The sequence below is a fragment of the Drosophila guanche genome, unplaced genomic scaffold (assembly GCF_900245975.1).
Source record: "Drosophila guanche unplaced genomic scaffold, DGUA_6, whole genome shotgun sequence".
NCBI classification, from domain to species: domain Eukaryota; kingdom Metazoa; phylum Arthropoda; class Insecta; order Diptera; family Drosophilidae; genus Drosophila; species Drosophila guanche.
In genome coordinates, this window is record NW_022995747.1 from 3,852,490 (window position 1) to 3,873,858 (window position 21,369).

A 21,369-nucleotide genomic window follows, 5' to 3' on the forward strand; every position below is an offset into this window, starting at 1 on the left:
TATGAACGAAGGGCTACAGTTGTTGGCTCCAGCCGTAAAACTGATTTAATACTTACGAGAAATATATACTGTAATTATTTAATGAAACAACTCGCTGTGGCTCTCTTTTGTGCTTAACTTTGCCTCTCAGTTTATCGTTTATTTTGTTTGTAAATGCCACGGTTCGTTTTGTAGTAAGTAAGTAGTAACTCGGTCTAAACAATTAACAGTTTGTATTTTATAGAAGTGCGTGCCTCGATACTCGTATCAACGTGTGCACAAATCTCGGGAGTGGAGTGCTTCGATGTGTTGTGTTGTCTCGTGCAACATGTGTAGGAAGGAGCAGCAGCATCGCATCTGGGAGCTGTCACATGGGAAGTCGTCGATTCAGTATAAGCGGAATGGCTTCGTGTGGACGGCCTGGCCTGGCTTCTTCTTGGGGCCCGCACTCTTGGGACGCTTGGGCTCCGAGTTGAGCGAGGGCATGGACACGGATAGCACCAGGCACTCGGCTGGCAGGGACATGGACGAGGTCAGTGTGGTGGCGCGTTGAATGCGCGGCGCCTTCCAGTACTGTGGGGCGGGAAGGGAGCATAGAATAGGCAACATTTTAATTCGATTCACACACGGATTCACCGCTGAATGGAAAGCTGAATAGTAGTCGAAAGTCAATAGCTGGATTGAGATGAAAACTTACAATTTGTTTTAATCAAATTTATTCAAAAATAGTTTCGATTACCAATGCATCCAATGGGGTAGAGATGTGTGCTCGTGCGTGGCTTTGTTGGAACGCTTGCGTTGCGTCGTGGGCGTGGCATTGCCAAATGTACTTAAGATTCTCCAAATATTTTACGAGTATTGTATGTCTATCTTATATTTGTGGCTGTTGAGATTCAAAAAAACTAAGTGCAACAACGCCAGAATTTTGGTAAATGAAAAAACGTTTTTTTGTCTGTTTTATTAATGTTTAAATTTTGCCATTGATCTTACATTTTGTAACAGGGTGTAAATAAATTGTGAGAATGATGCGCTTTACTAATAAGATACAAATTAATAGTAATAATTATGCTTATAAGTGTTTATTTCGGTTCTGTTCTGTTCGGTTGAAGTTCTGTTCTGCTTTTAGGGTTGGGCTGTTCGCAAAAGTATCTAAATTGCATACAATGGATGAGGGGGATCATAGATAGGTCTTGTATTATACGAGTACGAGTAGTTCAACTGTTCAACGTCAAGTGGGTTTAAAGTTTACTTTTACTTTTAAGTGTCGTTCAACATTTTCAACTAAGCACACAGTTTATGATTTGACTTCTTGTATAATTCGCTTAAATATTTAGATACTTTTATGTATGCATATATAAATGTCTATATATATTTGTATGTATATATATGGGGGTTTTTTCGTAATACATTGAGATATATAATTTATGTCTTGTATCTGTATGATAAAGAGTGCACTGCTCAACTAGTCAAATATACTCTTGAATCTTGAATACCGCTTCTATGTGATGTGGGTATCTCGTGGTGGTGTATCTCAGTGCACATCTGTTGGAACCTAACCATATCATATGATACGGTGGCTCTCTCATTACATGTCTGGTTTTGTGGTGTGTGATGTGGGTGTGGAAATTATTGCATGTTTTGCATGTTTGCATCGTTTCTGCCAATGTGTGCGGGCATTTTGCATTTTGCTTAAGATTTACTTTTTCAAATTAGCGCTTGTTCAATATTCAATGTTCGGTTTGGTTTCATTTGCTTTATGTAGGTATATTTGCAAAGAAAAGATTCAGCTCAACCTCAACATGCATTTTCGGCACTTAGCATTTAGCTTTGTTGATTTAAATTCTCATCAGCGCCAGAAGCCGTCATGGATGGTAGTGGACTCTGCGTTCAAGATATAAAAATATAAATGTGAATGCAGATATAATTGCACAAATCAAAATTGGGGGTGGGGAAACTATTACAAACATAAACCAAAAGCTTTGTTAGATCATGAGTTTTGTTGTTGTTTGGAATGGAGCGTGGAAAGAAAGGGGCGGAGTCGGGGCTGGGCTGGGCTTTGGGCCGAGGCAAGCAAATTTGCACATGAAACCGTTTGCGGGGTGAATGGATGGATGTCAAATCAGATTTGAATCTGTTACTAACGGAACGGTTAGTCTATCACAGCACTGTTAAATATATAGGTATAGGCGCTATCTATCTATGCAACGGACACCACTCAGGATGGAACACGCAACACGCACATTCACTTACGGAGGATGTCTTTTGATCGATGATCGAATGTTGCTAGAGTACGATTACGAGAGAGTGTCTAACTCTTAACCGTAGACGATAAATAACTCTAATGGACGTAACATGTATACGGATTTCGAATTAATGCACTTAGTTTCGTATATGACTAGCCTAATAAAATTGGTATATATATTCCTATAATAAAACGAAAAGAAGAAACATTAAGCCACAGAAATTAAGAAATACACTTAATAATTCATAATTAATTGGAATTCAAACAGGATGTAAATATGTATGTATGTATGCAATGTGTGTGCTTGTATCTGTATTTGTGTGTGTGTGTGTGTGTGTGAGCTAAGCACTTTTGTTGTTGCTAGATGATTTTTAAATGCTGGGCAGCCTTTTCAAAAACCGTCCTCAAGGTCAGAGTCTCTGGGTTACGGGGAATTCTTTGAGCATTTGCGGATCAGTAATTAAGTATTTGTTGTTTAAAATTTGTACTATCCTATATAGTATAAAATTACTGGCCATTACTGCCATAAATAATACTTTTTGTTAAAGGATATACTCTATATATAATACTAAAGGAATTAACAAACATTCCGCCCTCTCAGACCCAGGGGCGGCACCCGAGAGTGGTTGGTTTTCCTTTTGTTTTGGTTAAAATTCAATTTAGTTTGGAACGGATCAGGACTGCCGAGTGTCTGCCCCTGAGAGAGGATCAGCTTATATTATTCATAAGTATACAAATCCCATGGGTATAGTACAGCAGCCTCAAACCGATGGATAAGTGTATAGTTATTGGGTTTAAGTGTACAATTTAAAATAGAAACTCTTGCAAACTCATACGAGATATTCGGTCAGAGCTTTTCTTAGTTGAGAGTTGAACTGAGTTTAGTTTTCCGTTTGAGTCTGTGTTCTTTCTTTTCAGTGTGTGTGTTTTAAGTAGTCCTGCAACAGTTACTGGTATTTGGCCTTAGGTACAGTACAAGTAGTTGATGGATGTCTTATTGTTCGTTTTGGGTTGTTAAAGCTATGTATGCATAGGGGTATCGATTTGATTTGTTCATTTAAAAAGCGACTCGAATATATTGTTACACACACAGTCTGAGTTACAGAGGCCGAATTCTAGATGGATCGTTGCAATCAAGCGCCCTTGCGCCTCAAACTGCGGTTAGGCCGGCGGGTAGGCAGGCAGGGGGTCGCAAAACGGAGAGGGGGGAGAGACAGAGAAAGAAAGAGAAGAGAATAGTTTAGAGAAATGCACGAGAAATGTGGATCGCTTTTTGCTAGCAATTTTGTCATCAATTTGATTCGTTTCGATTCGATTCGATTCGATTCGATCGCCAATGAATCTCAGTTTGAGTTTGAAAGAAATTCATTTTTAAATGTAAACATAAAATAATTGAAATGAAATTGAATAATGAACCCATTGGAAATTAACGAAACTAAATGCAAATTTATACAAAACTCAAAACAGAAGAAAAGCCCACCCATATATCGAGACCTGAAAGTGCCAAGAATTACTTAAAAGTCCAGATAGATGCTAATTTCTCATTAGTTATTGATTATTGATTTGTTTTGTACAATTGCGGAATTGTTTGATCGGTTCTCTGAAAGCGGTTATGGGTGTAGGTGTGGGTAGGTGTTTGGTGGGTGTTTTCGGTTTTTTGGGTGTTTTCTTGGGGTGGGTGCTGTGGGGGTGCTGACAGTAAAACTAAAAGGCGTAAACCACAAATGCAAAATAAAAACAAATTACATAAAAATGAATTTCTTAAAGTTAACACAAAATGGGATATATCCATAGTTTATAGAGTACACTTTTGTTGAGTAACTTTTGTTGTGGTGTGCCGAAAAGACTACAAATTCAATACGAAATAATTCAGGTTAAAGGTTTTTGGTTTAATATTAAAGGTTTAATGGATCTCTCTAAGTCTACGTCTAATTGAATTACTGAACGGCATTATGGGATGTCTTATGTACACGAAGTTTACCTGTGTTGGTGGTGTTGTCAGTGCAGCTGAGTGCTCAACATTTTTCAAATAATCCTTATCATCGAAAATCTTCTTTTCGCCGCCACCGGGCCTGTGCTTTACATTATCCAAAGAGCCAACTTTGCTTTGTGCCTTAATTTCTACCTTTTGCGTTTGTATCTGAAAGGTAGCACCAGCAGCGGCAACGTACACAAGAAATTGATTAGCAAAATTACACTTGAAATTCGATTTGAATTCGATAGCTAAGGGGCGGCGGTAGGTATGTATATGGCGAATTTTGACACTGCGTTTGGATATTATATGACAACACAACACGAATCGTGTTTGGTATGGTAGGCCAATCGAGGACACAACTGAAATTTAGAATTTTCAACACAGAAACAGCAGAGCACAGAGAACGGAAAAAGAGTCACAAAAATATACGCTACAATTTCTACTTCGGGAATATTTTGCGGTGCCTTGAGGATATCAAAATTTGTGAGTGGAGTGTACATCAAAAATACCAAAAAATACCAAAATTATGTAAAAATAATGCAGCTAAACTTGTCATACAAAAGCACACATTTACATATGTACATATACTTATTTCAGATATAATATACAGAGAGAAAAGAGAGTTATCACGACTACTTACTTCCTTGGGGTTGTTATCCTTCAATACGGTTGTTAAATGGTTTAGTTAAAAGCAAAAATTATGTTTTAAATATGTTTTCGGTTCGTTTAAATCAAGGTGTAACAAATAATAAGATACAATTATCAATTTGGAAGTTCTTCAGTTGAATGTTAGAAACTAAACGAAATGCTTTCCCTACCATTCATTTATTTATGGTACAATGCTAACCCAAATCGGAACGGAACTGTTTAATCAATGCGTCTCTAGGCTAGTGGGTGTATTGTATTGTGTGTCTTGTTGTGTTTAGTGTTACCTACCCAAAGCTATGGGAACTACTCCTCCTCCTCATTATACAAATTCTCATCCAGGCGCTCGCTGCTCATGAGGCAGGCGCGTTGGTTGACAATTTTGGAGCCCTCGCCATAGATGATGTTCATCTTTCTATCGTGTGACAATCTGTTCGAGTGGCTCTGGAAAGTGTTTCAGACTTTTGTACATCGTTTTCACGGATATGTTTGTGTGTGTGGCGGGAGAGAGTTTGTTAGTGTACACTGAAACGTTGAAGAACACTTGCAGCATGCTGAATTTTACAACTAAGATAACTTTCCCCATGCATCAATCCCACCATGCCCCATGCCCCATGCCAGTTGCTGTTTGTTTTCTGTTTGCTGTGGATTGGAGGAGCAACTGCATGCCAGACAGAAAAAATCGTAACAAAACGAGAGTCGAAAGAGCATCCAAAAAGAAACGAAGTAAAAGCCAAAACAGCAATCGGAATTTAAAATTAAACGCTACAAAAAACAATTGGAAGAGCAATCGTACTCGCGGGTCTCTGGGTCAAAACTTAAATGTGAAATTGGTAAAAAGATTTAGGAGCAGGAGGACACATACCTTGATATCACCGCCGCCTGGCTGATATTTCACGTTGTCCTTGGAGCCGACCTTCGGCTTGGCCTTGTCCTTGAAGTCCATCTTCAGGGTCTCGATCTTCTTATCGCCGCCGCCGGGCTTATAGGCCGCGTTCTCCAATGAGCCAATTTTCGACTTGGCATTCCACTGCAACTTTGTTGTAACTATCTACGGGTTTGCGGTGGTTTTGGTTTGGTTTGATTTTTGTGGTGTTGCAGTGTGGTTCAAGAGAGGTGGTGATGGTGATGTCGTGGGTGTGTGGGAGGTTCGACGGTTTGCAAGTTTGTAAATAGATACAAGGTAGAACCATTATAAGCCAAAGTCAATTTACACAAAAAGATAGATAAACATCCCAGCCACCAGTCAATGTCAGAGTCACGCCCAGCTCTGGAACACCGAATGCGGATATGGACATATGGTTATGGCTTTATAATGCTACAAAAGGCAACGGAATTATGTTGCTAAGTGTCGCTGTGGATTGGTAATTGCATTTCCTACAACAAGATACAAGATACCGTGCTGCTTGCTGCCGATTCCCATCTAAATGGGATGCGATACATATAGGAATGAATACTCGAGTAAGTTCTCGAATCGCAAGTCGAGCGTGAAATTGAATTTGTTTTTGCCAATACTTTTTACATTTTTACATTTTTACATTTTTACTTTACGTTTTGTTTGGCTAGATCTAGATTTTGGTTTCCGATCGGATACTTTAAAAGCCATTTGTTGATGAGAGAAATTTACAGAGATTTTTCATGAGAATACACATCAGTCACACGGTACAGTAAAGTGAAGTCCCTCCCTGTGGCTCAGCCATTCCCAACATACCTTCTTCTCGCCGCCCTTGGGCATGTACTTGTCGTTCTTGGCCTCGATGCGTGGCGCTGCCTTGATGTCGATCTTCTTGGACTCGATCTTGACATGACCGCCGCCCGGCTTGTAGGTGGCATTGTCCAGTGAACCGATTTTGGAGCGTACCGCCTTCAGGTTCGGCGAAGGCGCATGTCCAACCTGTACCTTGTTCATTGGAACTGCGAGCAGGGATTGGATTATACGAAAAACATTTGATTTTAAAGTTTAATTTGAGTGCTTACCTTTCTTAACTGGCTCGGGTTCTGGGGTCTTGAGCAGCAAACGATTCTTCGAGGCGCTGCGCGACTTCGATGCAGATTTGTTCGAGGGCGTAGCACTCGGTGGACGCGAAATGCCCGACTTGTCAGCCTTCGATGAGGTCGATGTGGGCGTCTTTACCGGGGAACTGGGTGAAATGGGTCCGTTGCGGTCCTAACACAATACAAAACACAGAAACATAGTCACAAAACGGCAAAGATAAGTGATATTTGTTCGTTGTTTACAAGAAAATATTTGGAATCGGCCAAGATGACGAGATGCATCTTGGGATTCACCCGTATGGGCACTCTGACTGGCACTCTGACAACGTTCATCTCTTTTTTATGAACGCCTCTCTCTATGGTGTTGGGAGCACACTGCCAGGCTGGCCAAAGCTGTCAACGTAATGCCATTGGCATTTATGCCTAGACTCTGCCCGCTGCCTGCTGCCTGGTGATGCCGATGCCGATGCCGATGCCATTGTGGATGTGGTTGTCGAAGTCGGTACGAAGGACTTATAGTTTATGCATTGTTTTATCGATTGTCGCCACTTCGTGTCGTATTTTGCATACATATGCCTAGGTATTTATAGAGACAACAAGCTACAGTCCCACCACAACAGATACGGAATACACGTAAATATTTGTGTGTGCTCGCAGGGGCAGGGGCAGGGGCAGGAGCCCCAATCCGCGTTTCGTGTTTGGCACTTATCTACTCTACGGGCACAGATATCACAAGGCTAGGCATTATTTACTCGTAAATCGGTTTTTGTGTTTTCTTTTTTGGCAAAATGTAGACAAGTTTTTCCCTTACTTTTCGTAAAGTTTTGTGCCTCGCACCTGTGTGTGTGTATGCAGCACGGAATACTCGTATATTGTATGACTTTTTCTTTGCGGGTTTTTCCGGCGCGTCGAACTGCCGTCTGCCAAGACAAAACTTAGTCTGAACTTTGGCGTCAACACACACGAGGCAACTTTGCGGATCTTTTGGATCCATCCACTCAACTGTGGCCCCAGCACAAGTCGGGCCATAGTACTATATGATAGCTAATGGAGCGTGGAAGCGGTGACTGACTGACTTGCCTTTTACAGATATTTATGATTTGTGAACGCAGCGAGAGACAGACACACACAAAAAGCGTATACCAGAAAGAGAGGGTCAACGGTATTTAATTAATTTGTCGCCAGTTTTCAGTTAATTTCCTCTCAATTAATGAAGACGCATGGCATAAGCGACTCACATTTATGGCCTGGCCAAATGGTTCTCTAGTTCATCGTTCGGACTCACCTTCTCCTGTGTGGACTCGTCCACGCCGCTGTCATTGTCGCCTTCTGCAATGATAACGAAACAAATTAATTATGCTAATGTCACGATTTTGGGGGGACTTCCGCTGAAATAATAAACTGGCAAATGGCTTCGCTTAATGGTGTTCCCACTAGATCTTACTCAGAGCAGGCCCCTTGCCCTTTCGCACTTCTGCGATTGGTGGTGGACTCGACTCGAAGGGTGGCTCTGTCTCCTCCAGCAGTGGCGAACCCATCGGATCGGCCTTCATGTTGTATGTCTTGAGGGGAGTCACGGCTGGACCCATGATCACGTCATCGTCATCGTCATTGTGTGACCCCATTGATGATGGTGGGCGTAGCTGCTGTGGCGGTGGCTGAGTCTGAATGTGTGGCTGCTGCTGTTGCTGCTGTTGCTGCTGCTGTGGTGGCTGCTGTGGCTGTGGCTGTGGCTGCATCTGTTGCTGTTGCATTGGCTGCTGATTGAAGGTCGGTCGGTATGGCGCCTGCAGCGGCTGGCCCGGTGCCGGACGAGCGAATGTCGGCGGCGGAGGTCGCTGCATATTCTGCGGGGGACGTGCACCGGGCGGCATGCCAGGTGGCGCTCCAGAGGGTGTCCAGGGGAATCCACCTGGTGGCCGTGGCGGTCCTTGTCCGGGCGGAGAGAGCGGTCCGCCGGCATTGGGCGGACGAGGCTGCTGCATACTAAGCTGTGGCGGCATGCCCGGCCTCATCTGCGGCGGACCCATCAGCAGATTGCTCTTACTCTCTGTGTTCCTCAGCGGCGGTGGCATCTGCCTGGCCCCCATATTCGGCGGTGGCATGGGTGGGCGTGGCCCCATACCAACCATGGGTCGAGCACCTGCAAAGGGCGGACGCTGCTGTGGCGGCCCCACAGGCGGACGCATCTGCGGTGGCAAGACATAATTCTGTGGTTTTCGCACGTACTCGGGATTATGCTGGGATGGTGGCTGTGTTGGGTGCTGGGCTAGGGAGTGCTGTGGGGTGCGTTCTTTAGCGGTGCCATAGCTGCTGGGATACTCGGTCATGGGCGGTGGACGCTGCTGCTGCTGCTGGTGCTTCTGCTTGGAGTAGTCAATGTTTGCCTCATAAGCAGCACGATCCTTGGCGTACTGCATGGAAGACTCGTAGCTGGAGGAGTACTCCGCATTCGGCTGCTGCGTGGAGCCTCCACTTTTGGTCGATAATTCTCTCGAGGAGTAGCCATCAATGGCAGCCTCATAGGAGGGACGACGATTGCTGGACGCGGGACCTGACTCGGAGTCACGCTCCCGTGATCTCTCGTTTGCCGTGCCGTACATCTCTTTGAACTTATCGCCTGCGGTGTCGGTGCAGAAATGTGCAAGTGTCGGGTAACCCAATACCTGACAGGGCTCCAGTTTCAACCTGCCAGCAGCAGCAGCACCAAGTGGCTCATATCATTTGCATATGTATGGCCATATATCCTATGTGCTTGATAGGGCTGGAGCGGGTAGAAGCTACAGGATAACAGTACTGAGTGTGCTACATGTGCATAAACTTATTGCGCCGCAGGGGAGGCCAACCCAAACCAACCATCAATATATTCCATATTGAGTGGAAGCTTTCAAATTTGATGGCTTCTTTTTTGCATTTGTTTACATTTTACGAGTATTGTTTTGGTGGGCTCTGTATCCTGGTGCTCAGTTCGGTTGCCAATAGGGAATTTTGTCATGCATTTGTCGGTTGCCAGCTGTAACGTGACCCAAATTGTTTTTGTGACTTATTGATTCAACAAAAGTTTCGGCAGGTTCTAAGCCCCCCAACCGCTCTCTCGACGGGGCAGCCAGACCACGAAAACGAGAGCAAATCGCTGTTTGATTTGTTTCGCAAAGGGTTTCTTTCTCTTGTGGCTCTGACATGTCTGGAAATGATGTATGCAAGGTCATCGATATTTTGCCATAGTAATGGCATCATTAATATCCCAGTTGTATTCAAATTATGCTCCCCGACAGGCAATTCGGTTGTGCAAAAGCAATTGGGTGATATTTCATTTTGCTAGCTGGGGGGGGGGGGGGGCAACTTAAGTGCAGCTTGGACAGGTTTAGTTCTAGATTTGTATTACGACTTTCACTCACCGCATCGGCATCACTCATATCGGGCGGAATGCTCAGGCTGGGACTACGAACTGTGGCTGTGTTCTGGTTCTAGGCACTACCTGGCAATTAACTTTATAAAGAAGCGAAAACAACTTTTTTGGGGATTTCTTTTTTGTTTGTGTTTTGTGTGTTACATTTGACAGGGAAATCGATAAAATTGCACAGACAAAGAGCGTGGCGAGGCTTTTATTATCCCTTTAAATTGCTGACTCTTGGACTGCTCCATGGAGCAGCACGTGCAACACCCGAGTGGCAACTAAAGCGGCAGCTCGAACTTGTGTCGAGTCAGAGCCCAGATTTGCAGCAACTTCCTGGCCATACAATATGCCCAAACAAAAGAAATGAAATGAATGTAAAGAAGGAAGCAAGTCAACTGCAAATTAGGGCCACAATGATTTGTTTCTCTTGGCTGACATCGACATCGACTAGGCTGAAATTCCACACAATGTTCATGTCAACTGCAACAAACGGAACGCCAAGAACTGTCATTTGTGGCCAAATGGTCTTGGCCAAATTGATTATCAGCGGGGGGAATGCCAGTTGCAGTTGCAGTACCATAAAAAACCAAACTTGTGGCGGGGAGCACCCTCGTTTTATTTGAGGTATTCTAAGCATGCTTCCGTCGCCTTTCAATTAGATTCTTTGCCACAAAAAACAAAACATCCTTTATTGTTAACAAACTTTGCCTGCTGGCAATTGAATTTGTTGTTGTTTGCGGAAAGTTGTTCCCTTCCGTTGGGTTCCCACACTGCAGTTGCGATTTTTATCGCAGACAGGACTCGTACTCGTACGCGGACACGGACATGGAGCCATTATCAATTGTTGCAGTGTGCCATAAACCAAGCGCCATGCAATTGTATCGATTTTTCTAGCCAGAGGGCAATAACTTGGCCACGTACTCGCACTCGTACTCGTACCACAGGCCTACTGCAGGGAAGAGGCTAATACACTTTGCACTTTGCGTCAAGTCACCGCAAGGATGGGGACGGAACAGCCAAACGGAACAGCTGCAGCACTTCCAATTCGATTCACACACAACAGCAAAAAGAAACCACACACTGACTTTAACTCACACGTTGATTTGTTAATATTATTATTATTTTTTCCTTATTTTATTTAGATTTATTATTCAGGAATATTCCTTTGGGAAAATATCGCGAGTCGCGGCTAGTCAGCTCTCACTGCGTTGTGTTTGGCGCGAGTGTTAAAACTCGACTGCTTTTATTTGCTTTGAAAAATTTCGAATTACAATACTTAGAATTTGTTTTGATGCCAGCCTAGTATTGGGGGGGCTACTGCAGCCCCACTCAGTCTCTCTCTGTGGGGGGTAGGGTGGAGCTTTGCTCGTAAACTTCTCGGGGCGCATAAACAGAAAGTGTCCTTGCGCAGTTCAAAGAGAAGGCAATACCTTAGCAAAGTCAGCACAAAACTTCAGCCAGGACGACGTGCTCAGACGACGCCTTTGCCTTATTCTATTGACATACAAATTTATTAGTGGGGCGCCGGGGAAAAATGCAAATTCAACACGCCAACAATGAGCAAAGGGGGGAGCACTCCCCTCAGTATTTTCTGTGGGGAAGCTTTGATTTTATATGCAGATTTCATTTGACTTGATTAATTTAATGGTTTCTACGTGGAACAGTGCGCATTTGTGCAGTGCTTAGCTAACGACAATCAAATGCATAAGTATGAAAATACACAAGGATTCACGGTGGGGTAGCTACAGTCATTGCTTGCACCACGCACCATGTAATAATATTTATTATGGGCATTCCGTATTACTCAGGTGTTGTTGTCATAGGTTCCTCGGTTGCCCCTTTAATTGTTGACTATTTAGAAGCAGACAGCACGCAAGATTCCCCTGCGCTCCGTCCTTACCTAATGTCTGCACATAAAAAGTAAACCAGCGACGAGCCAGCAACACACACACTCGTAATCGCACTAGTAGGTGGAGGGGGATAACTGTTCCTCGTTCCGCTCCTGCTTGCTAATTCGATTGTCAAGGTTATGCGCGGGGCAGACCAACCAGAGAAGAGTTTACTTTGGCTAAGGTTAGGTTGTGTACATAAAGGGGGGCAGGGTAGTGGTGTTTGTTATTCACATAGTCTCGTGTCTATGTAGTAGTATCTGTAACTATTTCTGCAGTAACTGCTTTGCGTTAATTAATTTAAATATAGACACAACATACCATTTAGTGAAGCCATTTCAAGTTTAATTGTTAAATATATTCCAGATATCTGCGTACGAGTACATACCTGAGAAAAGATAGATATTTTATATTACTGGTGGTTTGGTGAATACAAAATGTCCCCCCAATTTCTATGTTTGCAAATTGGTTTTCTGATGGCTGACAATCTAACTCTTTTGAATTTCCCGCTTTCCTTAACTAGAGACGACAAAAAGAGCACTGGCAATAATATCGAAATAATTATTGCATGCTGACAAAAGCTGGTCGGTATGAGTGTTGAGCGACTAGTTATCGATAGCTGCGATAGTTAGTGCAGTGCTGTAAATCACGTTTTGTTGGCGTTCAAGGGTTTGAATTTGAATTTCAGAATTGAAGTTAGTTCATGTCACATGTAGCATCAGCGTCCAAATGGAGCGTTTCTCTCAGTTAAGGCTGCTGCGAAATTTACCTGGTTAGTAGATGTAGTCCTACATATGCCTGACTGTACGTTTAAGAGTTCCCCCCTCTCTGCGGACCCTTAAAAGGGTGAAAATCTGTGGCAAAATTGTATAAAGGAACTCGAAAACGCAGAATCATAGAGAATGATCATATATAACAGATTACCGCAACTGCATTAGATCGTATTATAATTTCAGTGAAATTAAAGAATTAAAGAATTAGCCAAAAAGCACACCCCAATTACGCTGCCTTTCCGTTAAAGTTTACTTTAAAGAGAGATAAGACTTCGAGACAGGAGACCAACGGCACGCCAACCAAGGCCGCCGACTGCCCAACATAGGGGTGGCTGGTTGCTTCTTTTGCCACCCCCATTTGATTTGTTTTTGTTTCAGTAGCCGCTGAAGCTCTTTTGGCGTTGTTTTGCTTTTATGTTTTGAGGGATGCAGCCGGTATCCATCGGCATGCCCTCTTTTTGGTTGGCTTCCCCCCACCGTACCGCAGCGGACAATTCTGTGTGCGCCCATTGATTATTCTGTCCAACATTCCGCTGCGACTGCGGGGGAGGAATTCCTCATGTGGTTGCTGAAGCTCAAGCCGAAACCAAAGCCTGCCTCGAACTGCGCATGTTTGAGGCAGACGCGACTATTCCTGGTTCTGCGACGCAAAAGATGAATCAGAACAGAACCCAGAGCACAGCAGAGGTCTGCCCTGGAGTGGCAGGGAAACCCGTAGAATGGAGTCAGAAGCGCAGCTCATCAATTAATCAACACCTGAATTTATTGCTTTATTAACTAGGACCAGGAATAGGACTGGGACACCCAGCCCAGCAGGCGCCTCCATTGCTCCTCGTGTCGAATATGGTTGGGCGAAAATATTTATAGTCTGTTCGATTGGGTAACGTAACGCAACTTGACTTGGCTGTCTAACATTTGTATCTTTGACGCACTTCGATTATTGATTGCTTCCACAAAATGTGGCAATTGTCAGTGTGAGTGCCGCACGCACTCGCAACCCGAAACAGGCATTGCCACCGACGAATATGGCCCGGCTACAACCAGAACAACAAATTATGCGGCGTCTGCCTAAAGCGGCATTAGCCATTAGCCATTGGGATTGGGTTTGGGTTTGGGATTGGGTAAGCAGCTGCAAGACTACCCATCATCTACTTACGGGTTCCATCAGGCGAAAGTGCACAAATGCAATGGCCATAAAATTGAGTAGCAAAATCGAAATCAAAGCAGAAACTGGGCGAGTTTATTGAACTGGAATTGGAAGTGCCAGGGCCCCCGAGGGGATGGCCTAGCTCGAGCCAAGCTGAAGCCATTTGACAACTCTTTTGTGGCTTTAATTAAAGGGCAACACGGACACGGGGATTTGCGTGTCAAGCGACACTTTGTATGGGGCAAAACAGCAAAACAATTAAACAAACACCGTGCCATCAGCAGTGGCAGTCGACGAACGGCAGCACCCACCACGGAGAGGGAGAAAGAGGAGACACCCTGGGGGATCCTTCAGGGTTTCTTATTAATTTTTGCTACACTTTTTATTGATCAAACTTTTCAATTTATAATTAATTAATCGAGCCGAGACCGGGTATGGCGCATTCCTCGCATTAAACTTGGAGATGCATCCATCAGATACCAAATGCACATTAATATGCCACAAGTCCCCCAGGGACTTAATAAATGTTCTTGGAGCGCCACATGCATGCTAATTGTGGAGCGAACCCAGCATAGAGGAAACCTAACCGAAGAGATCTATGGAAAAACCATTCGAGAGTCACTTATTCGTAATAACCAAATATGGCATGAGGCGGGGACCCAAACAATGTCCCAAAATCTTTGTCTTGCTTCATTGGGCTGCACAGCAAAGGCGTGGCCTTTAGCCCAAATATGGCAGCAAACATTTGGGTAATTGTTTATTTCACTTTTACTGTCAAGCACAAAACGGAAACCTTAACAATTAGCAGCGTGCTTGAGGCGCTGCTTCTGGTTCTCGAAAAGTATCTAAAAGTATCTAGCACACGCCCCCAATCCCAATCGGGGCGAGAGAGAGAAGGGAAAATCAATTTCCACGACAAACATTGCAAACGAAACGAGAGTGTCGCTCAGCTGCCTGGCTGCCAACCGCTTCGTGTTAATTGAAAAGCCAAAGAATAGTGCCTGAAGGTGCCTGAAATTGCAGCGAATCTTGGCTATTTATAAAGTCAAGGAGCAGTGGGGACACACAAAGTGCAGCAAATCGCGGCCATTACGTCACTCGATGAGTATTTCATTTGATCTTTGCAATTATGATTACCAAAAGCCACTTTTGGCGAGGGGCAAAGAATATGCACTACAGCGGGAAAGCCATTTCACCTGCTTATCAGTTCAGTGCAATAGATGACAGCTGTGTGCCCCTCAGATTGATGGGGGAGTAGCGCGTGCGAATGACTTCATTGGGGATGAGAGCGTTGATAGTAATCACACCACTCACACGTCGCGTCGTATATTTTCCCTTTTTATTACTAAACGAAAACAATGCCCGTGCGCCAGTGTTGTTATTATTTAACGGAGCCGGTTTGCTCTTGACTTGAAAATTTGATTTAATCAAACACCCCCGAGGCAGGGGTGTTGCGACGCCTGTGCCAGCGTCAAATGTTTTAAAACAAATGCAAGATGAGAGCAAAATGAACTAGAGCAGCGGCTGCTCGCATTTGTGTGGGGCATGCGGATACCCTAACGAAAGATCTGCAGATACGCAAATTCCCGCACTCTTTGGATAGCTAATCAACCCCATCAGAGATGGTTTCATGTCACCACATACCAGGAGAGAGCCAGGCATGATGCAAAACGAGGTCAAATGCAGAGCAACCACAACAGCAGCCGGAGCAGCACGAGGCTGATAACTTTTATCGCAGTCGGTTGTCTCCGTATCTGTATCTATATCTGATAGATACCAACACAATAATGCTGGACAAAAGGGAGGCAAAGACACTAGGCTCTTGGCACCGGGCATTAGTCACAATTAAAAGCTGCACTCAGCCAGCATGGGCATGTGGGTGGTTGCTCGTCACAGTTGCAGGTCGTTAAACCGACTGAAGAAGGACTGAACCATGCCCATGCTCGCAACAATGAAGCAACATTCAACATCCTGCCAGCCTCAGCGGCTGAGACTTATACTCTGAGCCCTCTTCAGACAGGCTTATTAAGCCACCAACCCAACCCATTCCAGAGTGCTTCGAAGGCTGAACAAACAGCTGACAGAAAAAACAAAGCCTTTGATATCTATTTGCATAATTTCCTACGCGAGAACATGACATGAGCCGGCGGTGCATGTTGTCCTGACATATTCGGAACCAACAATGTCCTGGGGGTGTGCCGGCAAACACACACAGATACATTCCCCAGATACATTTGGCCACTTTGCAACTAGAATGCCGGGCCGTGCCCCTCTTTTCTCGGTGAACTTTGCCTAATTGATTTTCTAAGACAAACTCGGCGTCTGCGTTATGTCAGCGGTGTGAAGTCATTTCTGTGCAAAAATCTGTGTCCGGGGTCTCACCTTTTTGCTCCTGATTAGCGCGCACTGGGACCGATGCAGGCACCTGCTTGGGTGCTTCTGCTTTCTGTTGTTGTTGTTGCTGCTGCTGTGGGGCTGGTGGTGGTGGTTGCTGCTGCTGTGGTGCTGGCGCTGGCGCTGCTTCCTGTTGCAGCTGCTGCTGCTGCTGCTGCTGGAGCGGCAGAGATGGAGGCTGAGCAGAGCTTTTCTCCATGACATCCGCCATATTGAAAGTTAGCCGAGTGTTTGTCTGTGTGTATCTGTGTGTATGTTTTCACTTTATGTGTATCTGTGTATCTGTGTAAGCCTCCTTGTCGGTCGGTGGCTGCACTCACAGGAAAGCACTTTCCACTCTTGCTGTATGTGGGCGAGATTTTCGTGTGTATCTTTGAGATATTTCACGTATTTCACTTTTGCACTTTGCACTTTTCTTCCGGTTGTCGGTGTATCTCAGCGTTGGGAATGCTTATTTTCTTTCTTGCAGCCGCTAAGGGTAGCACACTGAAAATCGGTCACACAAGTTGCACCAAATATAATATATACTTGTATTCCGACTGTGCAATCACTTCACTGGCACTTGGCAAATTTATTTGAATTTCTGCTGGGACAACAGCACACCGCACCAATGTGACCGAGGAATTATCGATCAAATATACCGCACAACCCTCAAAAATATACTTGCACATTTTAAAAATATACCGTAATCTTAAATTACATTCCTCGATTTTGCGTTTCTAGCATGAGCACAGAAATACGCGCCTTTATTTGAGATAATTTCTTTCCTTTCCTAGTAGTCCTACTAGTAGTAGTAGTAGTAGTACTCTATTTTTTGTTATCATCACTTCAAATTTCCCTTGGATTTAGGAAAATCCAATGGTGCATACGATACAAATGTTGCTGGCAATGTTGCGGAGATTAACAGAAATCTAAAAGCTGTTGGAGAGCTTCCATGATTCACTGTTAACTAACTCTGTAATGTTTTAATAGATAATGTTTTATAGTTGACAACAGTGCAAGTAAATTCGAGCTGCCATACTTTTCGTTTCATTTCAGTCGGCGCCCACATTAATTTCAAATATGAGCTTTTTCAATAACTTTGGTATGGAAAGACCCTTATAAAGATAATTTTAGTCATTTTCTACCTCTGTCTTTGCCACAGTCAATGCTGTTGAATAATTAAATTGAATAAAGAGTTTTATTGTGCGGCCCTGCTTTGATTTGGGGCTGCACAAACTATTCTTAGTGTTTATTTAAATACATTCGACTTAATTCACTTTCAAACATTCAGTGTGGTAACCTCAGGCTGGCAGCAAGGGGAAGCGTAGCTGCGTCGTTGCATGTTGCATTTTCCTAAACATTATTGTATTTGCTATTTGGTTTATTTGCGTCTCATAGGGAATAATAATAATTAACTATTGTTGTGGGGAAGGGGGAGGCTTGTGTAAGCAACAAAATCAATAACAAAATAATGTGCACAGAAACTTAATATTTTTTTTCAGTTTTTTTTTGGTTTTCGTTATTTTATAATTTAAATTTTTTTATTTTTTAAAAAATAATATTATCTTGAAGTTCAATTGCAGTTGTTGTTGTAGCAGAAGTAAAATTTAATTAAAATAATATACGAGAGAGAGATAGAGAGAGTTAGCGATGAATATAACATCTATGGAGAATGGTTGTTGCTATAAATCTGTTGATGTTGTTTCAGTTGTTGTTGTCGATGGGGATGTTGGGCTCAACAACTCATTTCATTCATTTCATATTCACTTCAACATATCTGGTCTTTCACACATTCTGGCGAGGAATGCTGTGGAGTAGAGGAGCGGAGTAGAGAAAATCATGGATTAGCAATCAGGAACATCAATCAATAATACACGTACACGTGTATGTCGTATACGTCCAGTCATCGAGGCGTAGAGACATCGGAACAGCAATACTACATTCACTACTTACTGTTTAGTCGAAGACGATGGGATCGCTCATCAGGCGCTGGATGAACTCTGTGCAGATCGGATCGGACACGCAAATACGGATGCCATTCGGGAATTTGTTTGGTTTGTGGACATGGAAACATGGACACGCATACAGAGAACACATTTGTCGGGGTTTTCAGGTGGTACATAGTGGTGCATTGTGCATTGTGCAGAGTGGTTGGAGGAGTGAGTGATTTGTGCGCAGGGACAACATGTTGCATGTGGAGAATACAAATAACATTTACGATTGACATTAACATTGAGTTTGACACATTGACCTTGGGCACTGGGGCCGGGGCCTCAGCCAGAGGAATATTTGCCACAGAAATACTTACGAGAGTAGGGGATGAAGCCCTCATCGTCCTCGGGATCCATGCAGTCAGCGAACAGAGTCTCAACCTGCTCGTCATCCAAGCTCTCACCTAATTGTTCGAAACGGAAAGTGGGCATTAGTTGGTGTCTTTTTGTAAATTTTTCTCCCTAGCCAACTACTCACCAAGCGCCAGCAGGGCGTGCTGCAGCTCAGCGAGCATCATGGTGCCGTTCTCCTCCTTGTCGTAGAGCTTCAAGCACTCAATGAAGTCCTCATAGCAGCCCTGCTCCTTCTCCTTCTTGACCTGTGAGTAAATGGGCAGGAATTCGTCCATCTTGATCTTCTTCTCGTTGCGCTTCTTGGTGCCACCCATTTTCTCGATGAGAGCCAAGGTGGGGTTCAAGTTCAGGGCACGCAGAGCATCGCCTAGATCGACGGCATCAATGCCCTCGCCGGCGGAACCCATGACTTCGAACACGAATTCGACATCTGCACAAGACAAACACTTGATTAGCACAAGTCATAATCGATGCCAAACGACAATCGCATCAAATTGTAATTACTATTATTTAGTTCATTGATTGATTGACGGTTTTAAAAATAGTTTAGGGCTCTCCTCGTTAATGGGGTCGATGTGGTAACCCTGAAATTTGTGGTACGCACATTTTTGGTCATCATGAAAATCTTTGACATGGCCGAGAGCATAAGTTACTGCCTATATGTGCATGCGTGCGAGTGTGTGTGTATTTCTGGGAGCATTGCCAACACGAAGAACACACACTACGTATACGTAATCCGACACCCGAACCGAACGAACGAGAGAACGCCTTCGCCATCGCATTTGAATATATATATATATGTCTATGCGTATGTATGTATTCACACAGATCTATACTTTTGTGCTCTCTCTTTCTCTCTTTGTGCGTTTTAAAGGTTTTAAAATAAATATCAAGAAATAACTTGGCCAAAATTAGATCTCTAAACGAGCAGAGCAGTGCTATACGCCTTCGGGATCCCGAACAAGCACACACACACACACACGCAGCACACACACATTCGATTTTCCATTGTATTTTCTTTTAAAACATAACTTTGCACTAGATTTTCCAGATCCGATTGGGAATTTCTCTCGCTGTTGGCAACATTTTGCTGTTCCGATTTATGTCTGGTTCATCGGTCAAGTGTCGATCGGGGGGCGATGCCGATGGGCGATGGGCGATGGGCGAAGTCGAAGATGATGAAAATAGCACCGACGATGCATATAGAAATTCCTGAATGAAAATTTTCCGCAACGCGTATATGTGTACGTACATATGTGATACATATTCCAAGTGATTACGAAATATATTCTCACTGATTTAATTGTGTATTTTATGTTGTTGTTGTGTCTACGTATACATTATGTGTATCCCCGATCTCACACGCGCACATTATGCAATCAATTTTTATAAGCACACAGGAGGAACGAGTGTTTTCCGAGTGTTTTAGCATTTTAGCTAGCTATTAATCCTTTCTGTGGTTTGCCGTTTCCCCGTGTGATTTAATAACTTTTTAATTGAACTTTTGATGGATTGAGGTTTGAGGTTATAGATAATCCTTTTTCAGTGCGGTTCAACTTACTTTCAATTTCACGCTTGGGAACATCAGCCTGTCAAATGGAGTAGAAGAGGATACAAATTGCAGAGTTTTGCATTAGTTGATGCTGGTAATTTTCCATAGAACATTCTATCTTATTCCTCTATACATATATGTATCTCCTGATGGTACAATGTGCAGAGTCTTTGGCAGATATATGCACTCACCATTTTGTCTGTTGGATGCGAAAAGCAACTGTATCGCGGATGAGCTCGGTCTCGACTGAACGTTATTCGTCAGCGGCAGTACGGCAAGGTAATTCTGAGGTGATAGCCAAGCAGCATATCGCCACACGCACACACCCAAAAACCACACACACACAGATACACACGCATAGGCACAGCGAAAGAAAATGACGAAATTCTCTTCTCCTTCGCAGCCTTACCCATGGGAAGACCTATGTGGATGTCTGTGTGGATGCCAAGAATTTACTTTCATCTTGAGAACTTTTTCTAATGCTCTTTCACTCTCCCAGCAGCCATACATACAGTGCATATATATCTTTCGTGGCTCTCCCATGGAGCTGTTTATTTTGCTCTCTATAAACAGGCTATTTTTAAGAATTTGTATTTTTTTGTTCGTTTGAATTTTAGTTGTTGTTTCGTTCGTGAAGGCAAAATAATAATCGGTAGTGGCATTCCCAGCCGGATAGTGTTGAATATCATTCGATGTTACAGATGATTTTGCAGATAATATTTTACCCAACATACGAATATGTACGAATCGAGATGTAGGGATACGCTGCGCAATAGATTAGTGGATGAAGAGCAACCAACCAGCCAGCCAGTCGGACGGACTGCTTCCATGCAGCATCAGAGGGACAGCATGAGAGGATGGGATGATGGGTTGATGGGGGAAGAAACCTACACATGTCTTGGCATATATTTATACACTCATCGACCCTGATCGTCTTTTTGGCAAAAGCCCCGAAACGTATATTTTCAACATAGAAGCCAGCAATTTCTCAGGTTTATCTGGCTTTTCGTGTTATCATTTGAAAATGTTTTGTCAGTCGGTCGGCCATCGGTTG

At 43.6% G+C, this 21,369-nt stretch overlaps 2 protein-coding genes across 10 annotated transcripts; both read right to left on the reverse strand.

Moving 5' to 3' along the window:
• Positions 1 to 150: 150 nt before the first annotated feature.
• LOC117582823 (microtubule-associated protein 2) lies at positions 151 to 17,032 on the reverse strand. 8 transcript variants are annotated; one of them, XM_034270868.1, is made up of 10 exons: positions 10,235 to 10,267; positions 8,281 to 9,025; positions 8,122 to 8,165; positions 6,819 to 7,008; positions 6,553 to 6,755; positions 5,707 to 5,892; positions 4,837 to 4,854; positions 4,203 to 4,361; positions 3,311 to 3,376; positions 151 to 552 (listed from the first exon to the last, which is right to left on the reverse strand). In XM_034270868.1, the coding sequence occupies exons 1-10, from the start codon at positions 10,250 to 10,252 to the stop codon at positions 367 to 369; spliced, it is 1,815 nt and encodes a 604-aa protein (XP_034126759.1). In that variant the 5' UTR covers positions 10,253 to 10,267; the 3' UTR covers positions 151 to 366. The 8 variants fall into 8 exon arrangements, with proteins under 8 accessions (XP_034126759.1, XP_034126761.1, XP_034126762.1 ...); XM_034270870.1 differs by lacking the exons at positions 8,281 to 9,025; positions 10,235 to 10,267 and adding an exon at positions 16,425 to 17,032 and having other exon boundaries at positions 352 to 552; XM_034270871.1 differs by lacking the exons at positions 4,837 to 4,854; positions 8,281 to 9,025; positions 10,235 to 10,267 and adding an exon at positions 16,425 to 17,031 and having other exon boundaries at positions 352 to 552.
• A 971-nt stretch (positions 17,033 to 18,003) lies between these two features.
• On the reverse strand, positions 18,004 to 20,628 carry LOC117583304 (myosin light chain alkali). 2 transcript variants are annotated; one of them, XM_034271547.1, is made up of 6 exons: positions 20,507 to 20,628; positions 20,325 to 20,352; positions 18,888 to 19,193; positions 18,727 to 18,813; positions 18,372 to 18,418; positions 18,004 to 18,225 (listed from the first exon to the last, which is right to left on the reverse strand). In XM_034271547.1, the coding sequence occupies exons 1-5, from the start codon at positions 20,507 to 20,509 to the stop codon at positions 18,375 to 18,377; spliced, it is 468 nt and encodes a 155-aa protein (XP_034127438.1). In that variant the 5' UTR covers positions 20,510 to 20,628; the 3' UTR covers positions 18,004 to 18,225; positions 18,372 to 18,374. The 2 variants fall into 2 exon arrangements, with proteins under 2 accessions (XP_034127438.1, XP_034127439.1); XM_034271548.1 differs by lacking the exon at positions 18,372 to 18,418.
• Positions 20,629 to 21,369: the final 741 nt, after the last annotated feature.

Bases quoted from the DNA above. Each gene is read 5' to 3' on its own strand.
- LOC117582823 (XM_034270868.1), bottom strand. The intron at 3,377-4,202 runs GTAAACTTCGTG...GCCTAACCGCAG, and splicing joins TGACAACACCACCAACACAG to TTTGAGGCGCAAGGGCGCTT. The intron at 553-3,310 runs GTGTGTAACAAT...CCCGCCCCACAG, and splicing joins GCCTCTGTAACTCAGACTGT to TACTGGAAGGCGCCGCGCAT.
- LOC117583304 (XM_034271548.1), bottom strand. The intron at 18,814-18,887 runs GTGAGTAGTTGG...TCGAACAATTAG, and splicing joins GCACGCCCTGCTGGCGCTTG to GTGAGAGCTTGGATGACGAG. The intron at 18,226-18,726 runs GTAAGTATTTCT...TCTACTCCACAG, and splicing joins GGGCTTCATCCCCTACTCTC to CATTCCTCGCCAGAATGTGT.